The sequence below is a fragment of the Eucyclogobius newberryi genome, unplaced genomic scaffold (genome assembly GCF_026437365.1).
Source record: "Eucyclogobius newberryi isolate DKJ021-1_F unplaced genomic scaffold, fEucNew1.0.hap1 SCAF_5, whole genome shotgun sequence".
Taxonomy (NCBI): domain Eukaryota; kingdom Metazoa; phylum Chordata; class Actinopteri; order Gobiiformes; family Gobiidae; genus Eucyclogobius; species Eucyclogobius newberryi.
In genome coordinates, this window is record NW_027316167.1 from 41,514,334 (window position 1) to 41,534,333 (window position 20,000).

Genomic DNA, 20,000 nt, shown 5'->3' on the forward strand with positions numbered 1-20,000 from the left:
GCACTTTTGGAGGTGAATAGAAAGTTAACCCACGCAGTGTTGCACCGTCACGTGCACAAGACAAGTTTATAAATAGCATCTTACATTGAGTGAACAAAAGCATCAATCATCTTTAAAACGTACATACTTGGCCTGGTGAAGTTGATTGTCCTGGTTGTTTCCATGGAAATGTTGTTCCTTTGGCTATAATATTCCACACAGTGTGGCATAAAACTCATTTATCTACACAATGTTCTGCAGTATAGTTTTAACTTTAACCCCAGAAAACTACACACTGTACCTTTAACTATGGCACAGATCACTTCTATATTTTAGAAGTGATCTAAAATTTTTACTTCATTTAATAAATAAAATGAAGTAAAAATTATACCTCGTCAATGCAAAAGCAAGTGGAACAATTTTTAATTTGGTCAAAATGAATGCGTAAAATGTTGTCTGGACAAAATGATTTTTAGCTGAAATCTTATTTTATTGGCTTGAGTCGTGTTACTTTGAATAAAGTGGTTCTTTATAGTAAGAAGGAATTATAAAATATAGTTATAATTATTTGCAATATTCTACTACTATAGTTAAAGGTCTCATAACATGCAAAATCGACTTTTCAGAGCTTTTAACCTTCTGACATTGCTATTTGTGCTTCATTTATGTCCAGAGTGTTTTTTTGATTGATTCCCTCAGTGTTTAGCTATATTACAGACTATCTCCTTTCCTCCAATCTCCAAACTGACGGGCGGTGGGGGCAAGACCGCGTCATAACCACAGGCACGCGTCACCATCCCCCCTCACCCTGGATCTGTGGATACATATGGGTGCAGTTCCTCTCCGCGCCGCGCCGCGCCGCTGCTGAGCTGGATCTGTGGATACATATGGGTGCAGTTCCTCTCCGCGCCGCGCCGCGCCGCTGCTGAGCTGGATCTGTGGATACATATGGGTGCAGTTCCTCTCCGCGCCGCGCCGCGCCGCTGCTGAGCTGGATCTGTGGATACATATGGGTGCAGTTCCTCTCCGCGCCGCGCCGCGCCGCTGCTGAGCTGGATCTGTGGATACATATGGGTGCAGTTCCTCTCCGCGCCGCGCCGCGCCGCTGCTGAGCTGGATCTGTGGATACATATGGGTGCAGTTCCTCTCCGCGCCGCGCCGCGCCGCTGCTGAGCTGGATCTGTGGATACATATGGGTGCAGTTCCTCTCCGCGCCGCGCCGCGCCGCTGCTGAGCTGGATCTGTGGATACATATGGGTGCAGTTCCTCTCCGCGCCGCGCCGCGCCGCTGCTGAGCTGGATCTGTGGATACATATGGGTGCGGTTCCTCTCCGCGCCGCGCCGCGCCGCTGCTGAGCTGGATCTGTGGATACATATGGGTGCAGTTCCTCTCCGCGCCGCGCCGCTGCTGAGCTGGATCTGTGGATATATATGGGTGCAGTTCCTCTCCGCGCCGCGCCGCGCCGCTGCTGAGCTGGATCTGTGGATACATATGGGTGCAGTTCCTCTCCGCGCCGCGCCGCGCCGCTGCTGAGCTGGATCTGTGGATACATATGGGTGCAGTTCCTCTCCGCGCCGCGCCGCGCCGCTGCTGAGCTGGATCTGTGGATATATATGGGTGCGGTTCCTCTCCGCGCCGCGCCGCGCCGCTGCTGAGCTGGATCTGTGGATACATATGGGTGCAGTTCCTCTCCGCGCCGCGCCGCGCCGCTGCTGAGCTGGATCTGTGGATACATATGGGTGCAGTTCCTCTCCGCGCCGCGCCGCGCCGCTGCTGAGCTGGATCTGTGGATATATATGGGTGCAGTTCCTCTCCGCGCCGCGCCGCGCCGCTGCTGAGCTGGATCTGTGGATACATATGGGTGCGGTTCCTCTCCGCGCCGCGCCGCGCCGCTGCTGAACTGGCTGCGAGCTATAAACTTCCGCTTGTCAAAGCCGGTGGTTCTCTTCCGCCGCGGCCCGAGTTCAACATGGTGCGTATCACGACTAAAGCCCTCCACGGCCCCGTTATCCGGCTCCATCCGCCCTCTGTGTCCGCGTGAGGAGCGGGAACCGCCGCTGACCCGCGGCCTAAAGCCACGTAGAGCCTGAAACGGAGAGTTTCTCTGAGTTTCTCTGAGTTTGTTTACAACGCGACTCCTGACAAATCCACCTCTGAAGGCTTTTATTTTAATAATGTGACAGAACAGCTTGAAACGAGAATCAAACTGTGGCTGGCTAATTGGATTTGCTTTAATCTGCAAAGTAGAAGACCTACTACTAAACTACAGTCCTGTTCATGTTATATTGGCTCATAATAAACCCCTGACCCTTTAACTTTCATCTCAGCAGAAATGGAAAAGATCCCGGAATGGAGCTTTAAGTAGATGTAATGCTCAAATGGTGTGAAAAGAGTACAAATGTTCACAAAACATGCAGGTTAAAGTGTAATGTATCTGCAGGAGTGAAAACCATTGAAGTTTGTCCAGTAAAAATACTCCGACCTTCATCAAAATGGCTCAGTTGTAATCTATATTTCAGGATCTCATTTATCCGAGTGCTCATTTGTCAAAACCACCCGGATTTGTATTTTATTGTGTGATCTGAAGCTGATCCCAGTTTCTCCAGTGAAATCATATTCTGTTCACAAACGTCAGTCGTTGCAGTTTTCCCAAGCTGCGGTGAGCGTCCCGTAACTCAGTCTTTTGTATTCCATTCAAAGTGTGGCAGTGACTCCTGGTAATCAACAAACTGAATAACTTTGACCATTTAGACTTGTCCGTGACAAAGGAGCACGCAGAGCTTCAGAACAGAGCTGTGCACAGTGTGAGAGTCTGATCCTGTCTTTCCAGGGGCGTGTCAGGACCAAGACCATAAAGAAGGCCTCCAGGGTCATCATCGAGAAGTACTACATGCGCCTGGGCAGTGACTTCCACACCAACAAGCGCGTGTGTGAGGAAATCGCCATCATCCCCAGCAAACCGCTCCGAAACAAGATCGCAGGGTGAGTCGTCTGCTTCTGCTCCAAAGGCTCCGCAGCGGCTCCGCATGCAGCAGTTTTTCAGTGACATCATTTCCTCCTCAAACGACACGCGTGTTATATTCGGACAGGATTAGTTTCACCGCGTGACGGCTGCAAATGGAAATGAAACCACGAGGGCAGACTTTATTATAATTGTTGATTGTGAAGCTTGGACTGGTCGTCATGTGAACCAGAGTTTCCCCCACATACAAACACTTTGGAGGGGGGGTCCCTGTGTTTCTATATAATGACCCGCTGCTGTTCACTGTTGACCCGCTGACCACGTCTGCGTTGCAGGTATGTGACTCACCTGATGAAGCGGATCCAGCGCGGTCCAGTCAGAGGCATCTCCATCAAGCTGCAGGAGGAGGAGCGCGAGAGGAGAGACAACTACGTCCCCGAGGTATGACTCAAGCGCTCTTCTCTGGAGCTCCAGCGTGCCGGACGTGTCCGCGCGCGGGGGGCGTGCCGGTGGTGTCCGCGCGCGGGGGGCGTGCCGGACGTGTCCGCGCGCGGGGGGCGTGCCGGACGTGTCCGCGCGCGGGGGGCGTGCCGGACGTGTCCGCGCGCGGGGGGCGTGCCGGACCCAATGGACTAAGACACTGGACTTTCCACCTCCTTTTGCTTAGAGTAGTTCCATGTGCAGCTCGAGCTGGTTAGAACTTCATCCATCTGTTCTGTGTAGATCTCGGCCCTGGACCAGGAGCTCATTGAGGTGGATCCAGACACGAAGGAGATGCTCAAGATGATGGTGAGGGCAGTGACTTGTCTTCTGATGGTACAAAGTCATCTCTTAACCGCTTTTCTCTCCCTCAGGACTTCGGCGGGCTTTCAAACCTCCAAGTCACTCAACCCACAGTCGGCATGAACTTTAAAACACCAAGAGGACTTTAAACGTGTTCATGATGTGCAAATAAAAGTGTTGTAGGAAACATGGTGTCGTTACTGTGCTGCATCAGGGCCTAAAGGCTGGAACAGAATGAGATGCTTTGTGAAAACCAGGTTTAAGAAAAATTATAAAAAAAAAATGCTTACGATCCTTGAACCAAGACCACTGCATTTTACCACATTCATACTTTGAGGATGAAGTGGCAGCCCTTTACCAGAAACTAAAGGGGTAAAAGGTCATTTACATAAATGTACAATGTTTAGACCAAATATAACTTAGTACCATTTACAACTGTCATCACATGAATCAAATTAAGACCAGGATAAAGTAGACTCACCCCTTTAAGGCCAGCAAGTCTCTGGATAAGACTAAAGGGCCCAAACCTCATTGTGCAGAACAGCTTGGTTTCAGAGTCACTAGTTGAATATTTGCTGACCTGTTCTAGAATACAAGTTATACGGTTAAAATGTGCAGTCCTAAGAAATCAGCTAAGGCCTTTTTAAATGGTAAAGCATTAAGACTGTCCTCTGGGGGCCCAGGTCCAGAATAAGCTTTAATAAACTGATGCCAGACTTGACAGTGCAGATTGACCATGGCAAAGGCAAAGAATGTTAGTATTTCGAATAATGTCCGGTTCAGTCACTACCAGTGGACATCACCATGACAAGTAAACTGAGCTGCAGAGACTCGCTCCTTGGACACTCACTGCTACTGCAGTTTGTCAGTAACTTGCATTTCACACGTTTGGCTCTGGACACATTTCTACACCAAATAAAAACCTTTTTTGGGAAGAACGTAGAAATATGTAGTTTGAGGCTTGAAAATGGTAGAAACACAAGAAGCCAGCGTAATGCTTAAACACCTTTATTGTGCCCAATCCGAACATACTCCACAACTGTAAGTAGCAGCAAACTTGGCAGACCACAATGAGGTAGACTTTCAAAACTCTAAAAAGCAGCTGGGCTTGAGCAGCTCAGCGTGACGACCGATGGATCCAGGAGGACACGTCTTTGGCACACAGCGTCAGACAGAACAGAAGGCTCATGGGAGGAGCGTGGACCCATCTGAGCTCTACACAAGCTTGGAATAGATATTTATCAGCAACGTGGAAGTTCTTACAGTCAGCAGGAAACGAGCTGGAGTCTGACGTTCCTCTGCTGAAGTACTAAAGTGATTAAAACACCTTCCAAGTGCAAATTAAAAAGTGCAATAAACTATGTACAATCAAAACATGAATTCACTCTAGTCTCAACAAGATCCAGCAGTTGATTTAAAATGATGTGAACCAGTTAAAGTGTATCAAGTACCATTACATTTAATATAACTGGAGCAACAGAGTTTAAAGTAGTACTACCAACGCTTAGTGCCCATTCTATTGAAAACTCGGGCAAATTAAAAAAGGTAAATTGTATAAGAAAAACAAAACGTACAAATCAAATTGAAAAATAAGAGCGTGTGCCCATCAGCAGCCGCCTGGTAGAATCCTGTTCAAAATTTTCATGTCTACTTAAAACCGTGTGTACAAATGAGTAAAAAACTGCGTAAAAATGTCTGAAATGCGACTGATTAAATGAAGGCCAACGTTCAACTCCAGAAACACCAGTTGGCGTACAGGGAAAAACAGATTCCAACTGGGGCGGGAGAAGGAAAACTAAAAATTTAAAGGCACTGTATGGCGTCTGCCGTTGAAGGCAATGAGACTGGCGTGATCGCTCTTCACTTTGCAACGTAAAAAAAAAACAAAAAAACAAAAATCCGCCCAACTTTAGACCGACTCCCACCTTTCTGTCTGGCCACAAGTTAAGAAAATGCATAAAGGTGAAGGGCCCTTGTCTCTACAAGGTCACTGTGCATAGTGCCACTGAACAGCAAAAATGAGCAAGTGCAAAAGTGAACGTTTCTACAGTGAAATCCCCAGTGCAGGGCCGGCGCGGGCGAGGCGCCGCTCTGGTGCGCTCTCGGCGTGCAGCTTCACTCCAGCAGGAGCTCTTCCTTTGGCCCTGGTGTGCCTCCAGTGCAGCTCTAGCTCGAGTCTCGGTTCTTCTGGTTGCGCATCAGGGGCCGGTGGTTGCTCAGGATGTCCATGGAGTGTTGCCAGTGCCAGCAGGAGCGGCAGTAGTACTTGAAGCAGGCCTGCAAACACAACACCCTTCAGACAACGCCACTTTAAACGTGTAGCACGTGTAGCACGTGTAGCAGTGAGACGCAGACCTGGTCCCTGCAGAAGAACGGCCCGGGCTGGCGAAGGCAAACTTGACACATGGAGTCTTCCAGATACGGGTCGATCTGGACCTGAAGTTTAAAACAAGTGGTAAAAAAGTACTCTTGGTTTTAATGACTAACACGCACCTTTTTTGTAAACTTGGGTGTTTTGATTTCCACAAACGCAGCACACACGGCCTTCAGGTAACTCTGCTGATTGTTAAACGTGACACGTCCAGAGCCTGAGGAGCACAGTTAGCGTTATGAGCCCTGATGTGGAAACATTGTGCTGAAGAGGGCGCAGTCACCTATGGGGTACTTGTGCTTGTCCGTGTCAATGCCCGCGTACATGACCCCGGCAAACAGGTCGTTCATGATACTGGCCAGAGCCTCGGCGTTCAGCATCCCGTGGAGCGCACCCACAAACACCGTCTTACTGGGGTCCAAGCGCTGAGCAGGGCAGCGCACGTAGTTACTGTCAGAGATGACCCAGGGGATGACCTGCACCTGGACACCAGAGTCACCACAGTCCATACGCTCCAGCCAACACTGGACAAATGTACGCTTTGGACTTACATCTTTGCATCTCATTCTGCGACTGGACATCTTAAAATAGTACTCTCTGTTGTCCTCTGGGTGGAACGGGTCCTGGGAGCACGCGCGCAGCAGCGCCCGCACAGATTTCTCATTCTCAAATATCAGGTACACATAGCCTGCAAATAAAGACCACAATCACCAGCATGTAGGGTTCAGACGTCCATTACATTTGCAGAAATCAAACATTGGGTTCACAAGTCTTAGGTATTCATTTCCCACCAGTGCAGTTCCCATATGTCCTATGTCCCGACCCCAGGGCAAACTCACCAGTGCTCCCCGGACACCAGTAAAAATAAAAACCTACCAGCTCGCCATTACCTTTGGCCACATTACCTTTGGGAGGACAGCGTGGGTGTTTCCCATCCTTACCCGGCCACTCCACACTCAGAGGGCCATAACTGCTGAAGGTGGCGATCAGACCAGCTGCAAGCACACGTCCAATCAGGGTTCCACAAAGACAAACGCTGTAAGAACCATCGACCCAACAAGGGCCAATGTTCCACCTGAGCATGTGGGACATCCTGCAGTGTGTGTGTCAGACGTGGCAGTAGTTGGTGTGTCAGCTTTAGAGTGACGCTCACGTCTCATTAGGGCCAATGTTCATGGCTCATGACTGAGGCAGCGCTGGATTTAAATAAATAGTCAGAACTCAAAAGAGATCTTCAGCACAGATCACACCAGTGATAGTGGAGAAGAGAAGATTGTTGGCTAACATTAGCACATGCTGCTACTGCTATAGTCAACAAAAACCGTCTGGATTATATTCTCTACAGTTTAGTCAGGATTACAGGAAATCTTATTTGAAGAGTCTTTGGGTGTTGGAAATGTGCCTTTTGTTCACTTCAGCTAGCGCTTAGCACATTAAATGCAAACATTTCCTCTTCCCTCATTGGCTGCTTTTGAGTGATTCTGGCTGTATTACCTCAGAGTCTTTAACCAAAGGCATCAGCCTCTGGGGCGAGTGCGTGTGCAGCTTCTTACATTCTGTGATGTCCCAGGGGACGCCTCCCAGGAACACCTTGCAGGAGTACAGTGGGTCCTTGTTGTTTCTCGGAGGCAGCTGACCGCTCCAGGTGAACGTGGCCTCGTTCACAGCTGAGGGGGACAAACCGTTAGTACGTGGTCAGCGGGATGCGAGCAGCGGCGGTCAGAGTACGCGAGCAGCGGCGGTCAGAGTACGCGAGCAGCGGCGGTCAGAGTACGCGAGCAGCGGCGGTCAGAGTACGCGAGCAGCGGCGGTCAGAGTACGCGAGCAGCGGCGGTCAGAGTACGCGAGCAGCGGCGGTCAGAGTACGCGAGCAGCGGCCAGAGTACGCGAGCAGCGGCCAGTGTACGCGAGCAGCGGCGGTCAGAGTACGCGAGCAGCGGCGGTCAGAGTACGCGAGCAGCGGCGGTCAGAGTACGCGAGCAGCGGCGGTCAGAGTACGCGAGCAGCGGCGGCCAGTGTACGCGAGCAGCGGCCAGTGTACGCGAGCAGCGGCCAGTGTACGCGAGCAGCGGCCAGTGTACGCGAGCAGCGGCCAGTGTACGCGAGCAGCGGCCAGTGTACGCGAGCAGCGGCCAGTGTACGCGAGCAGCGGCCAGTGTACGCGAGCAGCGGCCAGTGTACGCGAGCAGCGGCCAGTGTACGCGAGCAGGGAGTTACCTGCGGCCTGTCTGTGCAGACGCGCCTCTCGCTCGATGCTGAAAGTGTCAGACTGGTCCAGGACGTCTGAGCCAGGCCAGGGACTGCCCGAGCCCGAGCGCCAGCGACGTGACAGGGCGGATGAGGCGGGGCTGGCCCCAGGGGAAGGGGTCAAAGGAGAGCTCATGTCCTGTGGGTCCAGTCGAGATCCCATCCTCAGCAGGTCCTTCTGCATGTTGGACGTGAGGTACGGCAGAGGAGGAGAGATGCGCAGAGTGGACTGCACAGCACACGCTTCATGTTAGACATTCAACACTCCATCTCTGACCATCATGAGACGTACCAGCATGTCACAGAGGTGGTCCGAGCCGGAGCTGAAGCCACTGGTCTCAGAGTCCTCTGGGCTGCTGGAGCGAGAGTCCAGAAAGGAGCTGGAGTCCAGTCTGCGCGACGCCATGCGAGCCATGCAGGGAAACTTCTCCAGGAAGTCTGCAGTCATGCCCATGGACTCTGGGCACAGGTATCCAGGAGACTTCGCCAGGATCCCGCTGAAGGGGCTGTTCAGCAAACCTAGCACTCACAGGACAATCACAGCATTTAAGCCTCAAAGATGACTCAGGGGTTTCCAGGCAGTAGCCATGGACACAAACGCTTTGTTTGACAATCCCTTTTGCCCGATGAAAGCCAGATCGATTCATCCCAGGCAGACTCACAAATCCTTTGCCCCACACTATTGTGGGACAGTGACCAGGCCTAATATTATACTATAAACCGCTAAATATTGTATTAGAAACTACGCAAAACCACCATTAAATGTCAGTTAAAGAAGTCTAAAGACTACATGTTAACTTTAGGTAGTTTGTGACTTCTGTGGCTCATTTCCTCGCCCCAGTTTGGAAAGTGGGCTCATCCAATAAACACTGTATCGAGAATATCTACAATACATTAGAACTCTGGGTTGGGTTCTCTATTGAGACTAAGCAGCTAGGCAACTCCAACATGTCCGGGTAAAACAATACTTTAAACTAGACTTAAATTGACAGTAAAGACAATGGTGTGAGATTATAGAAGCTGCTTAAAGTGCCACATCATTGTCCTTTGTGACGACACATTCAGATCCTGCACAGTCACTCTAACACTGCATTAACACTTAGACCTTCTACAGCCCGTGTTGTGCTACTTACTGGAGGGAGAGCTGGTCTGGATCTGAGTAGGCGAGGGGTGTGTGTCACTGTCCTGGCTGCTCCAGGGTCTGTCCCAGCCCGACAGGCGCAGAGACTGCAGGCCCAGGCCCAGGTCTGTGACACCCAGCTGGCCCCGGGGAGACCCCATGTCCGGGGAGACACCACAGTTTGGGAAGAGCATCCTCCTGCTGCCCACAGCAGCCAGCTCCGACTCTAAAGCACAGCAAACACTCTTTAGACACCTTCCAGCCGCCACAAACATGTACAGGATCAGGAGTTGGCGCCTGTGCTCTGCCCCAAGCTGCTAACCTGCTGCCTCTGTGCCCGGTGCGCCTGCCATGCATTTCTGTGCGCATCACTGACCCACCTAGCAGCATGTGACATGGCTGCCGCTGCACTCGCACACCCCTGCTAATGACATCAGCTCTACCACCTCCTGCAGCTCAGATACTGAAATGAGAAATTCCAGAGAGCCGTGGTTTGTTGGTAGAAGCGCTCACTCTCTGAAGGCACAGCACGTCTGAGGCGCTGCAGAGGAGGGAGGAGGAGGAGGAGGAGGAGGAGGAGGAGGAGGAGGAGGAGGAGGAGGAGGAGGACTCGTCTGCGTTCCAGAGGCAGGGGAGGGGAGGGGAGAAGGGGAGCGAGAGAGGGTGAGAGAGAGCAAGAGGGTGAGAGAGTGAGAGAGAGTGACAGCAGCAGAGGGGCATCATGGGAAAAACCCAGAGCATGACTCAGCGCTTCACAACAGAACCTTAAAGTGCAATGAGTCTGGGCCATAGTGTGAGCGTTGTTCAGAGCGTGAACACCCTGTAGCACGAGCAGCTGATGATCAGATGTGGAGGGGCCCGGGAGGAGGTGCGGGGGCCCGGGAGGAGGTGCCACTACATACAGAGCAGCTTTTTCAAACCATACTGGAGACATATCCTTAAACACGGTGGCTTCTCCCTAATGGAGCCTTCAAGTGGACCGACAGTTTCAATGTGGGAGTCCAACTTGAAGACTCTAGATCAAGGCTATTCAAGGCAATTTCCCCGCGGGCCATGGCCTCGGGGCCCAGAGCTACAAACCACCACTTTGGACAGTTTGGGGGTCTCACAACACAGAATGAAACAAGCAGGTGCAAGAAGAATTAAATGGACTAAACTAGTAAAGACAAAATATATTTATAGTATTAACAAGCGCGGGCAGTATAAGACTGTAGGACCTGATCTGGCCCGCGGGCCTTAAGTTAAATATCCCGTCAGAGATGACGTCAATAAAGAGTCAAACATCCTCAATCATGTCAGGTCCAAGGTCCTTAGACCTGGTACTTCACCCAAAATGTGTGACATTGTCCAAATACGTGGGACAGGGGCCTAAACCACTGGAGGGCCACGTACCGCAGAGCAGGTCGGGCTTCCCCTTGGCCGTGGCGGGGTTGGGGGTGGTGCACACCCCGGTCAGGTCCAGCGCGTTCCCCAGCATCGTGTTCATCCTGCGGAAGATGTCCGCGTTGCTGCAGGTGGACAAGGCCGGGGACTCGGGGTCGGGGCCCTCGGGCCTGTGGGACTCGTTTCTCTACAAACAAACACAAGACACAAGAATAAAGAACTGCGCTTTTTTATTGCACTTGCTCCGCGTTGGCGGGAAAACTACGGCAAAACTTTATTAAAACAGACATTTTATTGTTCGTGAAACTCACCAGAGAAAACGCCATGTCGCGGACAACTAAGAATTAAAAGAAATGCGACATGAGCCGGAGGTGCAGAAGGGCTACATTTAAGACTTTAGCTCGCGGCTCATTAGGGCCAATTTGGTGAACGTGTGCTGGCCGCGCGCGCGCCCTACGGAGGCTGCGCGTGAGCGCGACTCCGCCTGTCACGTGCCGCACATCAAAGGCCCCGCCGCGACAACGGGCCAATCACAGAGCGCACGGGACAGTCACACCGAGGCCGCGTGCACTGACGGCTCCACTTGTTGTTGTTGTTGTTGTTGTTGTTGTTGTTCTGTTACGTTTAATGGCGGCTGGAAAAGACGCATTTACCGCCAAACACTGTTTTGTCCATGTTCAAAGCTGTTTAACGCTGAAAGAGGGAGAAACATGTCAATTTCTCATCAAGTTTTCAAGTTTTCTTATTGATTAAATGGAACATTTTAGGCTTGACCTCACAGTTATAAAACCAGTAAAACATGTATTTATTTGCCATAAGTTTAATATTTGACAGTTTTAACAGGTCTAACTGGATATGACTGTAATTGAGGTTTTGAGTTCTTCTGAACATTTTTATATTGTTTTCTAATTCTCATTTGCTTAAATAAAAACCCTGTAGAATGTTCAAAATTCCATATTGGAGGCAAAGTGATGTAGACCACATCTCAGGTTCAATTATTTACTTTGAAATATTTAGCTGTATAAATGTCAGTTGAACAGAATCAGAATCAGGTTTATTGCCATTTGTCGATGAACAAAAAATCACAAACATAGGGATTGTGATTCGGTGATTCGGTGCAACAGAGACAACAAAAACGGTATGATATGTACATAGTAGATTAAAATATAAAATATAATGTTATGTAGTGCAATAGAAGTGACAGTGCAGTGAGTGACAGGTGCTTAGGCAGTGTTCATGAGTCCAACAGCAGAGGGAAAGAAACTGTTCTTATGACGGGAGGTTCTGGTCCGGATGGACTGTAGCCTCCTGCCTGAGGGGCGTGGCCTCCTGCCTGAGGGGAGTGGCCTCCTGCCTGAGGGGAGTGGCCTCCTGCCTGAGGGGCGTGGCCTCCTGCCTGAGGGGAGTGGCCTCCTGCCTGAGGGGAGCGGCCTCCTGCCTGAGGGGCGTGGCCTCCTGCCTGAGGGGAGTGGCCTCCTGCCTGAGGGGAGTGGCCTCCTGCCTGAGGGGCGTGGCCTCCTGCCTGAGGGGAGTGGCCTCCTGCCTGAGGGGAGTGGCCTCCTGTCTGAGGGGAGTGGCCTCCTGCCTGAGGGGAGTGGCCTCCTGCCTGAGGGGAGTGGCCTCCTGTCTGAGGGGAGTGGCCTCCTGCCTGAGGGGAGTGGCCTCCTGTCTGAGGGGAGTGGCCTCCTGCCTGAGGGGAGTGGCCTCCTGCCTGAGGGGCGTGGCCTCCTGCCTGAGGGGAGTGGCCTCCTGCCTGAGGGGAGTGGCCTCCTGTCTGAGGGGAGTGGCCTCCTGCCTGAGGGGAGTGGCCTCCTGCCTGAGGGGAGTGGCCTCCTGTCTGAGGGGAGTGGCCTCCTGCCTGAGGGGAGTGGCCTCCTGTCTGAGGGGAGTGGCCTCCTGTCTGAGGGGAGTGGCCTCCTGCCTGAGGGGAGTGGCTCAAATAGTCCATGTCCAGGATGAGAAGGGTCAGCTGTGATCCGACCTGTTCGTCCCAGAGTCCTGGAGACGTACAGGTCCTGCAGAGATGGAAGTCTGCAGACGAACACCTTCTCAGCAGAGGGCGCTGTTGTCTCTGTTTGTCCCTGGCTGTGGCTCCAGCGTACCACGCGGTGATGGAGGAGGTGATGGAGGAGGTGATGGAGGAGGTGATGGAGGAGGTGATGGAGGAGGTGAGGATGGACTCAATGATGGTCGTGTAGAACTGCACCATCATCTCCGTTGTCAGATTGATCCACAGCTGCTGCAGGAAGTACATCCTCTGCTGGGCCTTCTTGATGAGGAGCTGATGGTGGCTCCTCCCACTTGAGGTCCTGGTGATGGTGGCTCCTCCCACTTGAGGTCCTGGTGATGGTGGTGCAGAGGAAGAGGAGGGAGTCCACAGTGGAGATGGGGGAGTCTGAGATGGTGAGGGGGGGAACACCAGCCGGTCCTTTTCTATTAAACATACTATTTGCATTTTACTAAATACGGAGTGTTTGTCATAATCTTATAATAAATGAACAATTGTAAATGTCTTTGAACCTGGCTCTTATATCGCTCATGTGTATCTGAGTGGTTTTCAATTGCAAAAACACCATGGTAGATAAAAAAAAAACAGAATAACAAAAACATTAAATTACATTGTTGTTGTTGTTGTTGTTGTTGTTTTATGGCGGTTGACATCCGAGTGTTGCATTACCGCCAGACTTTATTCCTCAGACTTTGTCGTAGTCCTAAAAGTTCTTCTTTCAGTGCCTTGACTTCCAGTGCTTTGTCCTCAGACTCTGTTGTTGTTGTTGTTGTTGTTGTTGTTGTTCCATGGCGGCCGGCATCCAACCGCTGCACCACCGCCAGACTTTATTCCTCAGATGTTGTTGTTGTTGTCGTTTTATGGCGGTTGGCATCCAAGTGTTGCATTACCGCCAGACTTTATTCCTCAGACTTTGTCGTAGTCCTCAGACTCTGTCGTAGTCCGTAAAAGTACTCCTTCCATTGCTTTGGTGTTACAAAGCCCATGAGGTCATGATATGTCTTTGTGACTAGAATAGTTGTTGTTGTTTCAGAGACCAGGTAATGCAACACTCGGACGCCAACCGCCACCATTCTATTTCTCTTTTCCGCCCCCTTTTCCCAGTTGTCTGCCATTCCATTCGGGTAACTGGATTCTGTAGGACTGAAGGTCATGTTCCTCATCCTCACCTCTCTGATGTAGTACACTGAATAAACACAAGGTGGCAGGACTTGACCACAAACGTTGTCTTTTTCAAAACCCTTCATATGGAGCAGCTTATGGCTCTGGATCATGGATCATATGAACTATATGCCATTAAATAAACGAAATACACTAAAGTGAATGTACAGTACAGAATAATAACACAAATATAAAATACAAAGGTTGTTAAATCATTCATACTAATTTGGGATGTATTAGCGCGGGTATCATCCCATTCCATGTGCAATAATGTATACAATATTTCCAGTATAAAATAAGAACATTTAATAAAAACGACGTGTTCCACCCGCGTCGCTAGAGGGCGCAGTTTCCGCTCGGCCCCGCCTCCTCTTCTAAGTACTTCCGGGTCATCTCAAATGGTTCTGGCTCTGGTGTGGGAATAAAACACTGCGCTGCTGGTGTTGTTTTTTATCCGTGTGTAAAATGTCGTACAACTACGTGGTGACGGCCCAGAAGCCCACGGCCGTGAACGCTTGCATCACCGGTAAGCTCGGCTCTGTCCGCGGACGTGCTGCACCGGCCGCCCGCGCACAGCCCGGTGATGTGCCCGGTGATCCCGCGCTGCTGCTGGGCACACCGCTGCACCGCGGGCCTGCTGCAGCCGCTAGCCGCTAGCCGCGCATGCTAATTGTTTACCTATTTTCCGAGCATAAAGCAGACGTCATACGGCTCTTCACGTGTCATCTAACCCATGTTCCTGCACCATTTTGCTTTCATATGATGTCTTCTGTCGTAGAGGATTATTGCTGTTCTATATGTTTGCGTTTGTGTGTTGATTTAACTTTATACTGCATTTGACAGCTCCTCATGTGTTTGTATTTATGACTTTGCAGACTGCATGACTGCAGTTTGGGGGATAGAGCCCGGGGTGTTAGTAAGACAAAGTATAGAGTCAGATACAGGATGAAAACAATCCCTATTGTAAAAGTAATGCCTACAAAATCAACTTTAATTACATTTTAATTAAAGGTGCATCAAATATTATTTTTTAGAACTATTGACAAGTCAAATTTAGTAGTCTGAATAAAGGATTTAAAGATTTTTGTTTATGGCAACTGATTTGATTTCTAAATGTCATTATTTTAGTGCGTTTACTCAAAGCTGGGCAGAATGTCACTGTGAACAAATAATCCCTCACGTCTCTGTAATCCCCACATATTTTTCTCTTTGGGATTTTTGATGTATAGATACTTATGCATGGGATAGGCTCCAGTCACCCGCGACCCCAAAAGGGAACAAGCGGTAGAAAATGGATGGATGGATGGAGATAATTTATGCAAATGAATATCTAGTTCCACTACTATTTTTTAGTATCCATTAGTACTGTATTTTCGATACTTTAGTCTGATCCTGGTCTTGACTGTTTAAATGTGCATCCTCAGGCCACTTCACCTCTGCAGAGGATCTGAACCTGCTCATAGCCAAAAACACCCGTCTGGAGATCTATGTGGTGACAGCGGAGGGTCTGCGGCCCGTCAAAGAGGTCGGCATGTACGGCAAGATCGCAGTCATGGAGCTCTTCAGGCCTAAGGTGAGCCCTGTCCGTCTGCTGTGAGGAATCAATGACCATTCGTCCTTCACAGGTTAACTTTGGACATTAACTGTTTCAAATTTGATCCTTGTAACCCCCATTTGCTTTTAACATTTGTATTTAATGCAGTTGTCCATTCGTATGTGTTTTCGAGTTGTCATTAGGGATGCAGACTTAAACCCACGTTCAGGTTCAAGTCCGGATTCAAATCCAGAGGTTCAGGTTCAGGTCCGGACCTAATGAGTCCGGCTGAACTCATGCCATATTTGCATAATGTTACAACAGCGTAACACAAGCTACTTCGCTAGATTAAGTTGAAGACACTTGAACAAGGACGACTATCAAACACAAGGCTTAACTGCAGACTGAAATAAACTCAATTTATCTGGTTTATTCACTGTTTATTAACAGAAGTTACAACTTACAAATCACAAGCTGCTAGCTGCTAACACACATTCATATGTTTTACTAGAAGAACAACTTCCGAACAAGAGCAAGTTGAGTATTAGTATTGGAGCAGCTGTTTCTGCTGATACTATGTTTGTCAAGTGTGTTACTGGTTTGACTGGGCTGTTCCCACACCTGAAGTTTAATGCTTTAGATACATTTACACTCTTTAATTTTGCAGATTTCTGTCTGTCCGTCCGTCCGTGAGTCCGTGATGCTCCGGGCCATTGACAGCGATGTCAGTGTTTACGTCTTTTCTAACGCGAATTTCGCGATCTATGGAAGGTTTAGGATGGTCTAGATTCTAGAACGTAAAGGATATAGAATGTGAGTGGTAGATTTATAATGAGTCCAGAACCGAATCACCAGGGTTTCGTTTTTTTTGGACCTGAACCGAAACGTTTTTACAAGTCCAGATCCGGTCCTGCGGAGCGGTACACATCCCTAGTTGTCATTATGTTTCCTCATCATTCGTGCTCACAGCTGTATTCATCCTGCCTCTGCGGCTCACTGAAATGTCACTATGAAGTAGAGATTGGACAATAATAATAATAATAATAAATATAATATCGTTAATCATTATAAAAAGAGAAGACTATAATCGTTTGTGGTACATTTTGATAGACGACAAAGATATTTGACATTAAATTATACCACAAAGACACAAGTTTAACCATGATGTTCCTGTTGTAGATCAGTGTTGTTTTCACTTATGACATGTACAATCCTATTATAGTTATTTAAGCACCAAATTATTCATAGGAATTATCTTTATACCTAGAGGTGGGAGATACAGAGAAACATTGATCATAATTGAGTTATTTTCAAGATCTGCAAAGTTTGTACATGAAGTAGGGCTGGGTATTGGCAAGACCCTCGCTATACGATACGTATCCCGATACTTGTATATTTCGATACAATTCCCTCATTACAATACGTATCCTGATACATTTTTGAAAAAAGGGCGGCGGGTCGCCATGCTCAAAAGATACCGCCAGGTTGAAAAAAAACGATTGTGTTTTTTATTCAAGTCACATACAACACCAAAAACCATCCTTCCACCTCAGCCCAGCGAGAACACTGCATGGTCTGAGCATGCTGCAGCAGCATCTTCTGCACAGATCAGCTTCTGATCAGGTCCACAGCTCCTTCTCACCCCCAGAGGAGCTTCTGATCAGGTCCACAGCTCCTTCTCACCTCGACCAGAGGAGCTTCTGATCAGGTCCACAGCTCCTTCTCACCCCCAGAGGAGCTTCTGATCAGGTCCACAGCTCCTTCTCACCTCGACCAGAGGAGCTTCTGATCAGGTCCACAGCTCCTTCTCACCCCCAGAGGAGCTTCTGATCAGGTCCACAGCTCCTTCTCACCTCCAGAGGAGCTTCTGATCAGGTCCACAGCTCCTTCTCACCTCCAGAGGAGCTTCTGATCAGGTCCACAGCTCCTTCTCACCCCCAGAGGAGCTTCTGATCAGGTCCACAGCTCCTTCTCACCTCCAGAGGAGCTTCTGATCAGGTCCACAGCTCCTTCTCACCTCCAGAGGAGCTTCTGATCAGGTCCACAGCTCCTTCTCACCTCGACCAGAGGAGCGCAGCACAAACAGCAGATCAAAAGTACTATTCCACCAGGTTTAAAGCCTCCGGGCCACAACAATCTTAATTAATATTGATACTGTCTATATGGAGTCCATCGATATTTTGAACACAACCTCAACATGAAGATATAATAATATGATAAAAATAACTTGCCACGCAATCTTTAAAATAAAGAGAATAATGTGAAGTTTGTTTTTGGGGTAATGTTACAGTGCTTTCATGTGTAATGCAAAACTTAAACCACATTTTCATGAGCACTTTTCTTATGGATTTACAATAATGAGGTTCTTTTTTGTCATCGTCACATTTTTAAACCGTCAGAATGTAAATAATTATTGTGATACATCAATCTTTTAGCGCAAATAACTTTGGCCTGATAATCCTGACACAACATTAAAATATTGCCCCCAACTATGAAGGAAATGGACTTGTTTCTATTACTTTGCCGTTTTAGATCATCATCAACAAAATAAGGATCTATGCAGTTATAGTTCAATGCTAAATACCGGAGAAAAGCATAAATATACTTCTGTAACAAACAAACAAATAAACCGCGTGTTCTTTATAGGAGGAATACACAACACAGTTTATATCTACTTGCCACGTTTTAGATGAACATTGTGTGTCCTTCTTTGTGTGTGGTGTTTAGGGCGAGAGCAAAGACCTGCTGTTCATCTTGACGTCCAAGTATAACGCCTGCATCCTGGAGTACAAGCAGAACGGAGAGAGCATCGACATCATCACACGCGCTCATGGGAATGTGCAGGTGAGTGAAGCAAGCACCGTTTCACTGCCAAAAAAAACACAGGACGATGAACAAGACCAGAGAGTGAAACACGTAGCACAAAACATTTAATGAAATGGAAAACGTCTGATCCAAAGTCTGTCAAATGGGTCAACTTTCAAATTCAGGCCAAACGTTATACATTTCCATCTGTCGTATGTCAGTTATAAACAATGTTCCCTCTAATTCTTCATGTGTCAGAGCAGACAAGACTAGACTAGACTGGACTAGACTGGACTGGACTGGACTAGACTGGACTGGACTAGACTAGACTGGACTGGACTGGACTGGACTGGACTGTCATTGATTGAATAATTCGCCCCAAGAAGCAATTACCGATAGTTTGTGAGAAAATCTCAACTTTTACAAACGCTTGTCCTGTTTATGACGGACAAAACGGCTTTAATTCTGTACATTCTTGTGCTCAGTCTGTCCAAAAGGAACCATTGAACAACAATATCCACTTGTATTTTTACTGAAGTTTTCCGATTTCGAGATATTGTCAAGTAAACAAAGTTTTCTTCTCTGGCTCATGCTGCTCGTCCGGCGCATTTCTCCGTCCATAACAAATGACCTGTTTGACTTATAAGATGGTGTTTGGCATCGATCTTTTCATCAGACTGTTACCTACAGAATGAGACCATCCACGGGTTTGTTTTTCACAGCCTCCGCAAAAAAAAATGCGCCACTTCCCACGCACGAAATTCATCTTTTTACTTTGAAAATGCGCGAGCTAATGGTGACGTAGAAGACTTTGAATGGCATATTATTCTAGCCAATGAGTATGGCTTTCGAATGCGGGGTGGGACTTGGAGACAATTCTGTGTGAATCGTGTGAAGAAGCCCTTTTCTCGTGCGTAATGACTGTCAGAGCCTAGACTTTTGGGCAGGAGGCGACTAGATTTTACGCATCACGTTTTCTGTTTTTATTAGCCTTTTGGACGCGCATTTTGTTATATGTATTATTATACCAATACAAAAATAAAATAAAAAATATATATATATTTTTTTTTACCTCTATATGGGAAATTCATGTGTAAACTCATATTTACACATTTTCACATTCATTATTTTTAGCAGTTATAATAGGTAGTGGCCTACAAAACATCAAAATGTATGTTTTATGATAGAGGAGCTAAAATTGTAATAAAACAGTTGGCACATATTTGGATCACTTGTTTCGAATATACTTTTTGACACAAAAAGATCAACAGCACCAAAATGCCTGTTCCTAGAGATCTGAAACTTTACACAGTTGTCATGACAACATCATGTATAGTGAACAGCATAAGCACACAATGAAGTATGTCATGCTCAGGACCATTACTCCTATAATCTGTCATTTCCTCCTGTTTCTACTGCGTTGTAACAACAAAATTTCCCCTTGTGTGAATATTAAAGGATTATCTTATCTTCTCTTACAAATGGACAATATTCAGGCGAGACTAAAAAAAGGATGTTTTGTTTATGTTTGGGCCTCTGTAGTGTAAGTTCTGAAGCCCTGACAGTGTGTCATGTGCACATCTGCAGAAACTAGAAGGCCTAAGCTTTCTAATGATGCATCACACTTGCATGTGGGCTGTAAGATC

The 20,000-nt window shown here is 48.2% G+C and overlaps 3 protein-coding genes across 7 annotated transcripts in view; 2 read left to right on the forward strand and 1 right to left on the reverse strand.

Annotated features, from left to right (window-relative positions):
* The first annotated feature begins 1,849 nt into the window (after nucleotides 1-1,849).
* On the forward strand, nucleotides 1,850-3,912 carry LOC140380830 (small ribosomal subunit protein eS17-like). The gene is made up of 5 exons (XM_072464752.1): nucleotides 1,850-1,952; nucleotides 2,811-2,962; nucleotides 3,278-3,383; nucleotides 3,666-3,731; nucleotides 3,797-3,912. Exons 1-5 carry the CDS (start codon nucleotides 1,950-1,952, stop codon nucleotides 3,872-3,874), a joined length of 405 nt encoding a protein of 134 aa, XP_072320853.1. The 5' UTR covers nucleotides 1,850-1,949; the 3' UTR covers nucleotides 3,875-3,912.
* An 805-nt stretch (nucleotides 3,913-4,717) lies between these two features.
* LOC140381017 (cytoplasmic polyadenylation element-binding protein 1-like) lies at nucleotides 4,718-11,298 on the reverse strand. 5 transcript variants are annotated; one of them, XM_072465022.1, is made up of 12 exons: nucleotides 11,158-11,298; nucleotides 10,856-11,033; nucleotides 9,477-9,689; nucleotides 8,636-8,862; nucleotides 8,314-8,572; nucleotides 7,650-7,763; nucleotides 6,987-7,091; nucleotides 6,648-6,784; nucleotides 6,380-6,578; nucleotides 6,219-6,313; nucleotides 6,081-6,161; nucleotides 4,718-6,002 (listed from the first exon to the last, which is right to left on the reverse strand). In XM_072465022.1, the coding sequence occupies exons 1-12, from the start codon at nucleotides 11,170-11,172 to the stop codon at nucleotides 5,892-5,894; spliced, it is 1,734 nt and encodes a 577-aa protein (XP_072321123.1). In that variant the 5' UTR covers nucleotides 11,173-11,298; the 3' UTR covers nucleotides 4,718-5,891. The 5 variants fall into 5 exon arrangements, with proteins under 5 accessions (XP_072321123.1, XP_072321124.1, XP_072321122.1 ...); XM_072465023.1 differs by having other exon boundaries at nucleotides 7,002-7,091; nucleotides 8,636-8,868; XM_072465021.1 differs by having other exon boundaries at nucleotides 8,636-8,868.
* Nucleotides 11,299-14,362: 3,064 nt separating this feature from the next.
* The window catches only part of ddb1 (damage-specific DNA binding protein 1), a 131,878-nt gene continuing 126,240 nt past the window's right edge, over nucleotides 14,363-20,000 (forward strand). The window contains exons 1-3 of the mRNA XM_072465912.1: nucleotides 14,363-14,541; nucleotides 15,440-15,588; nucleotides 18,277-18,393. Of these exons, the coding sequence (XP_072322013.1) occupies nucleotides 14,481-14,541; nucleotides 15,440-15,588; nucleotides 18,277-18,393 (327 nt within the window). The 5' untranslated portion in view covers nucleotides 14,363-14,480. The remainder of the gene's footprint in view (nucleotides 14,542-15,439; nucleotides 15,589-18,276; nucleotides 18,394-20,000) is intronic.

What these genes read in the sequence shown, in the direction of transcription:
- LOC140381017 (XM_072465021.1), bottom strand. An exon ending in ACCACCTCTGTGACATGCTG is followed by an intron (nt 8,573 to 8,635) that starts GTACGTCTCATG and finishes TGTGCTGTGCAG; the next exon opens with TCCACTCTGCGCATCTCTCC. An exon ending in TCTGCACAGACAGGCCGCAG is followed by an intron (nt 7,764 to 8,313) that starts GTAACTCCCTGC and finishes TGTCCCCCTCAG; the next exon opens with CTGTGAACGAGGCCACGTTC.
- LOC140380830 (XM_072464752.1), top strand. An exon ending in CTCCGAAACAAGATCGCAGG is followed by an intron (nt 2,963 to 3,277) that starts GTGAGTCGTCTG and finishes TCTGCGTTGCAG; the next exon opens with GTATGTGACTCACCTGATGA. An exon ending in AGGAGATGCTCAAGATGATG is followed by an intron (nt 3,732 to 3,796) that starts GTGAGGGCAGTG and finishes TCTCTCCCTCAG; the next exon opens with GACTTCGGCGGGCTTTCAAA.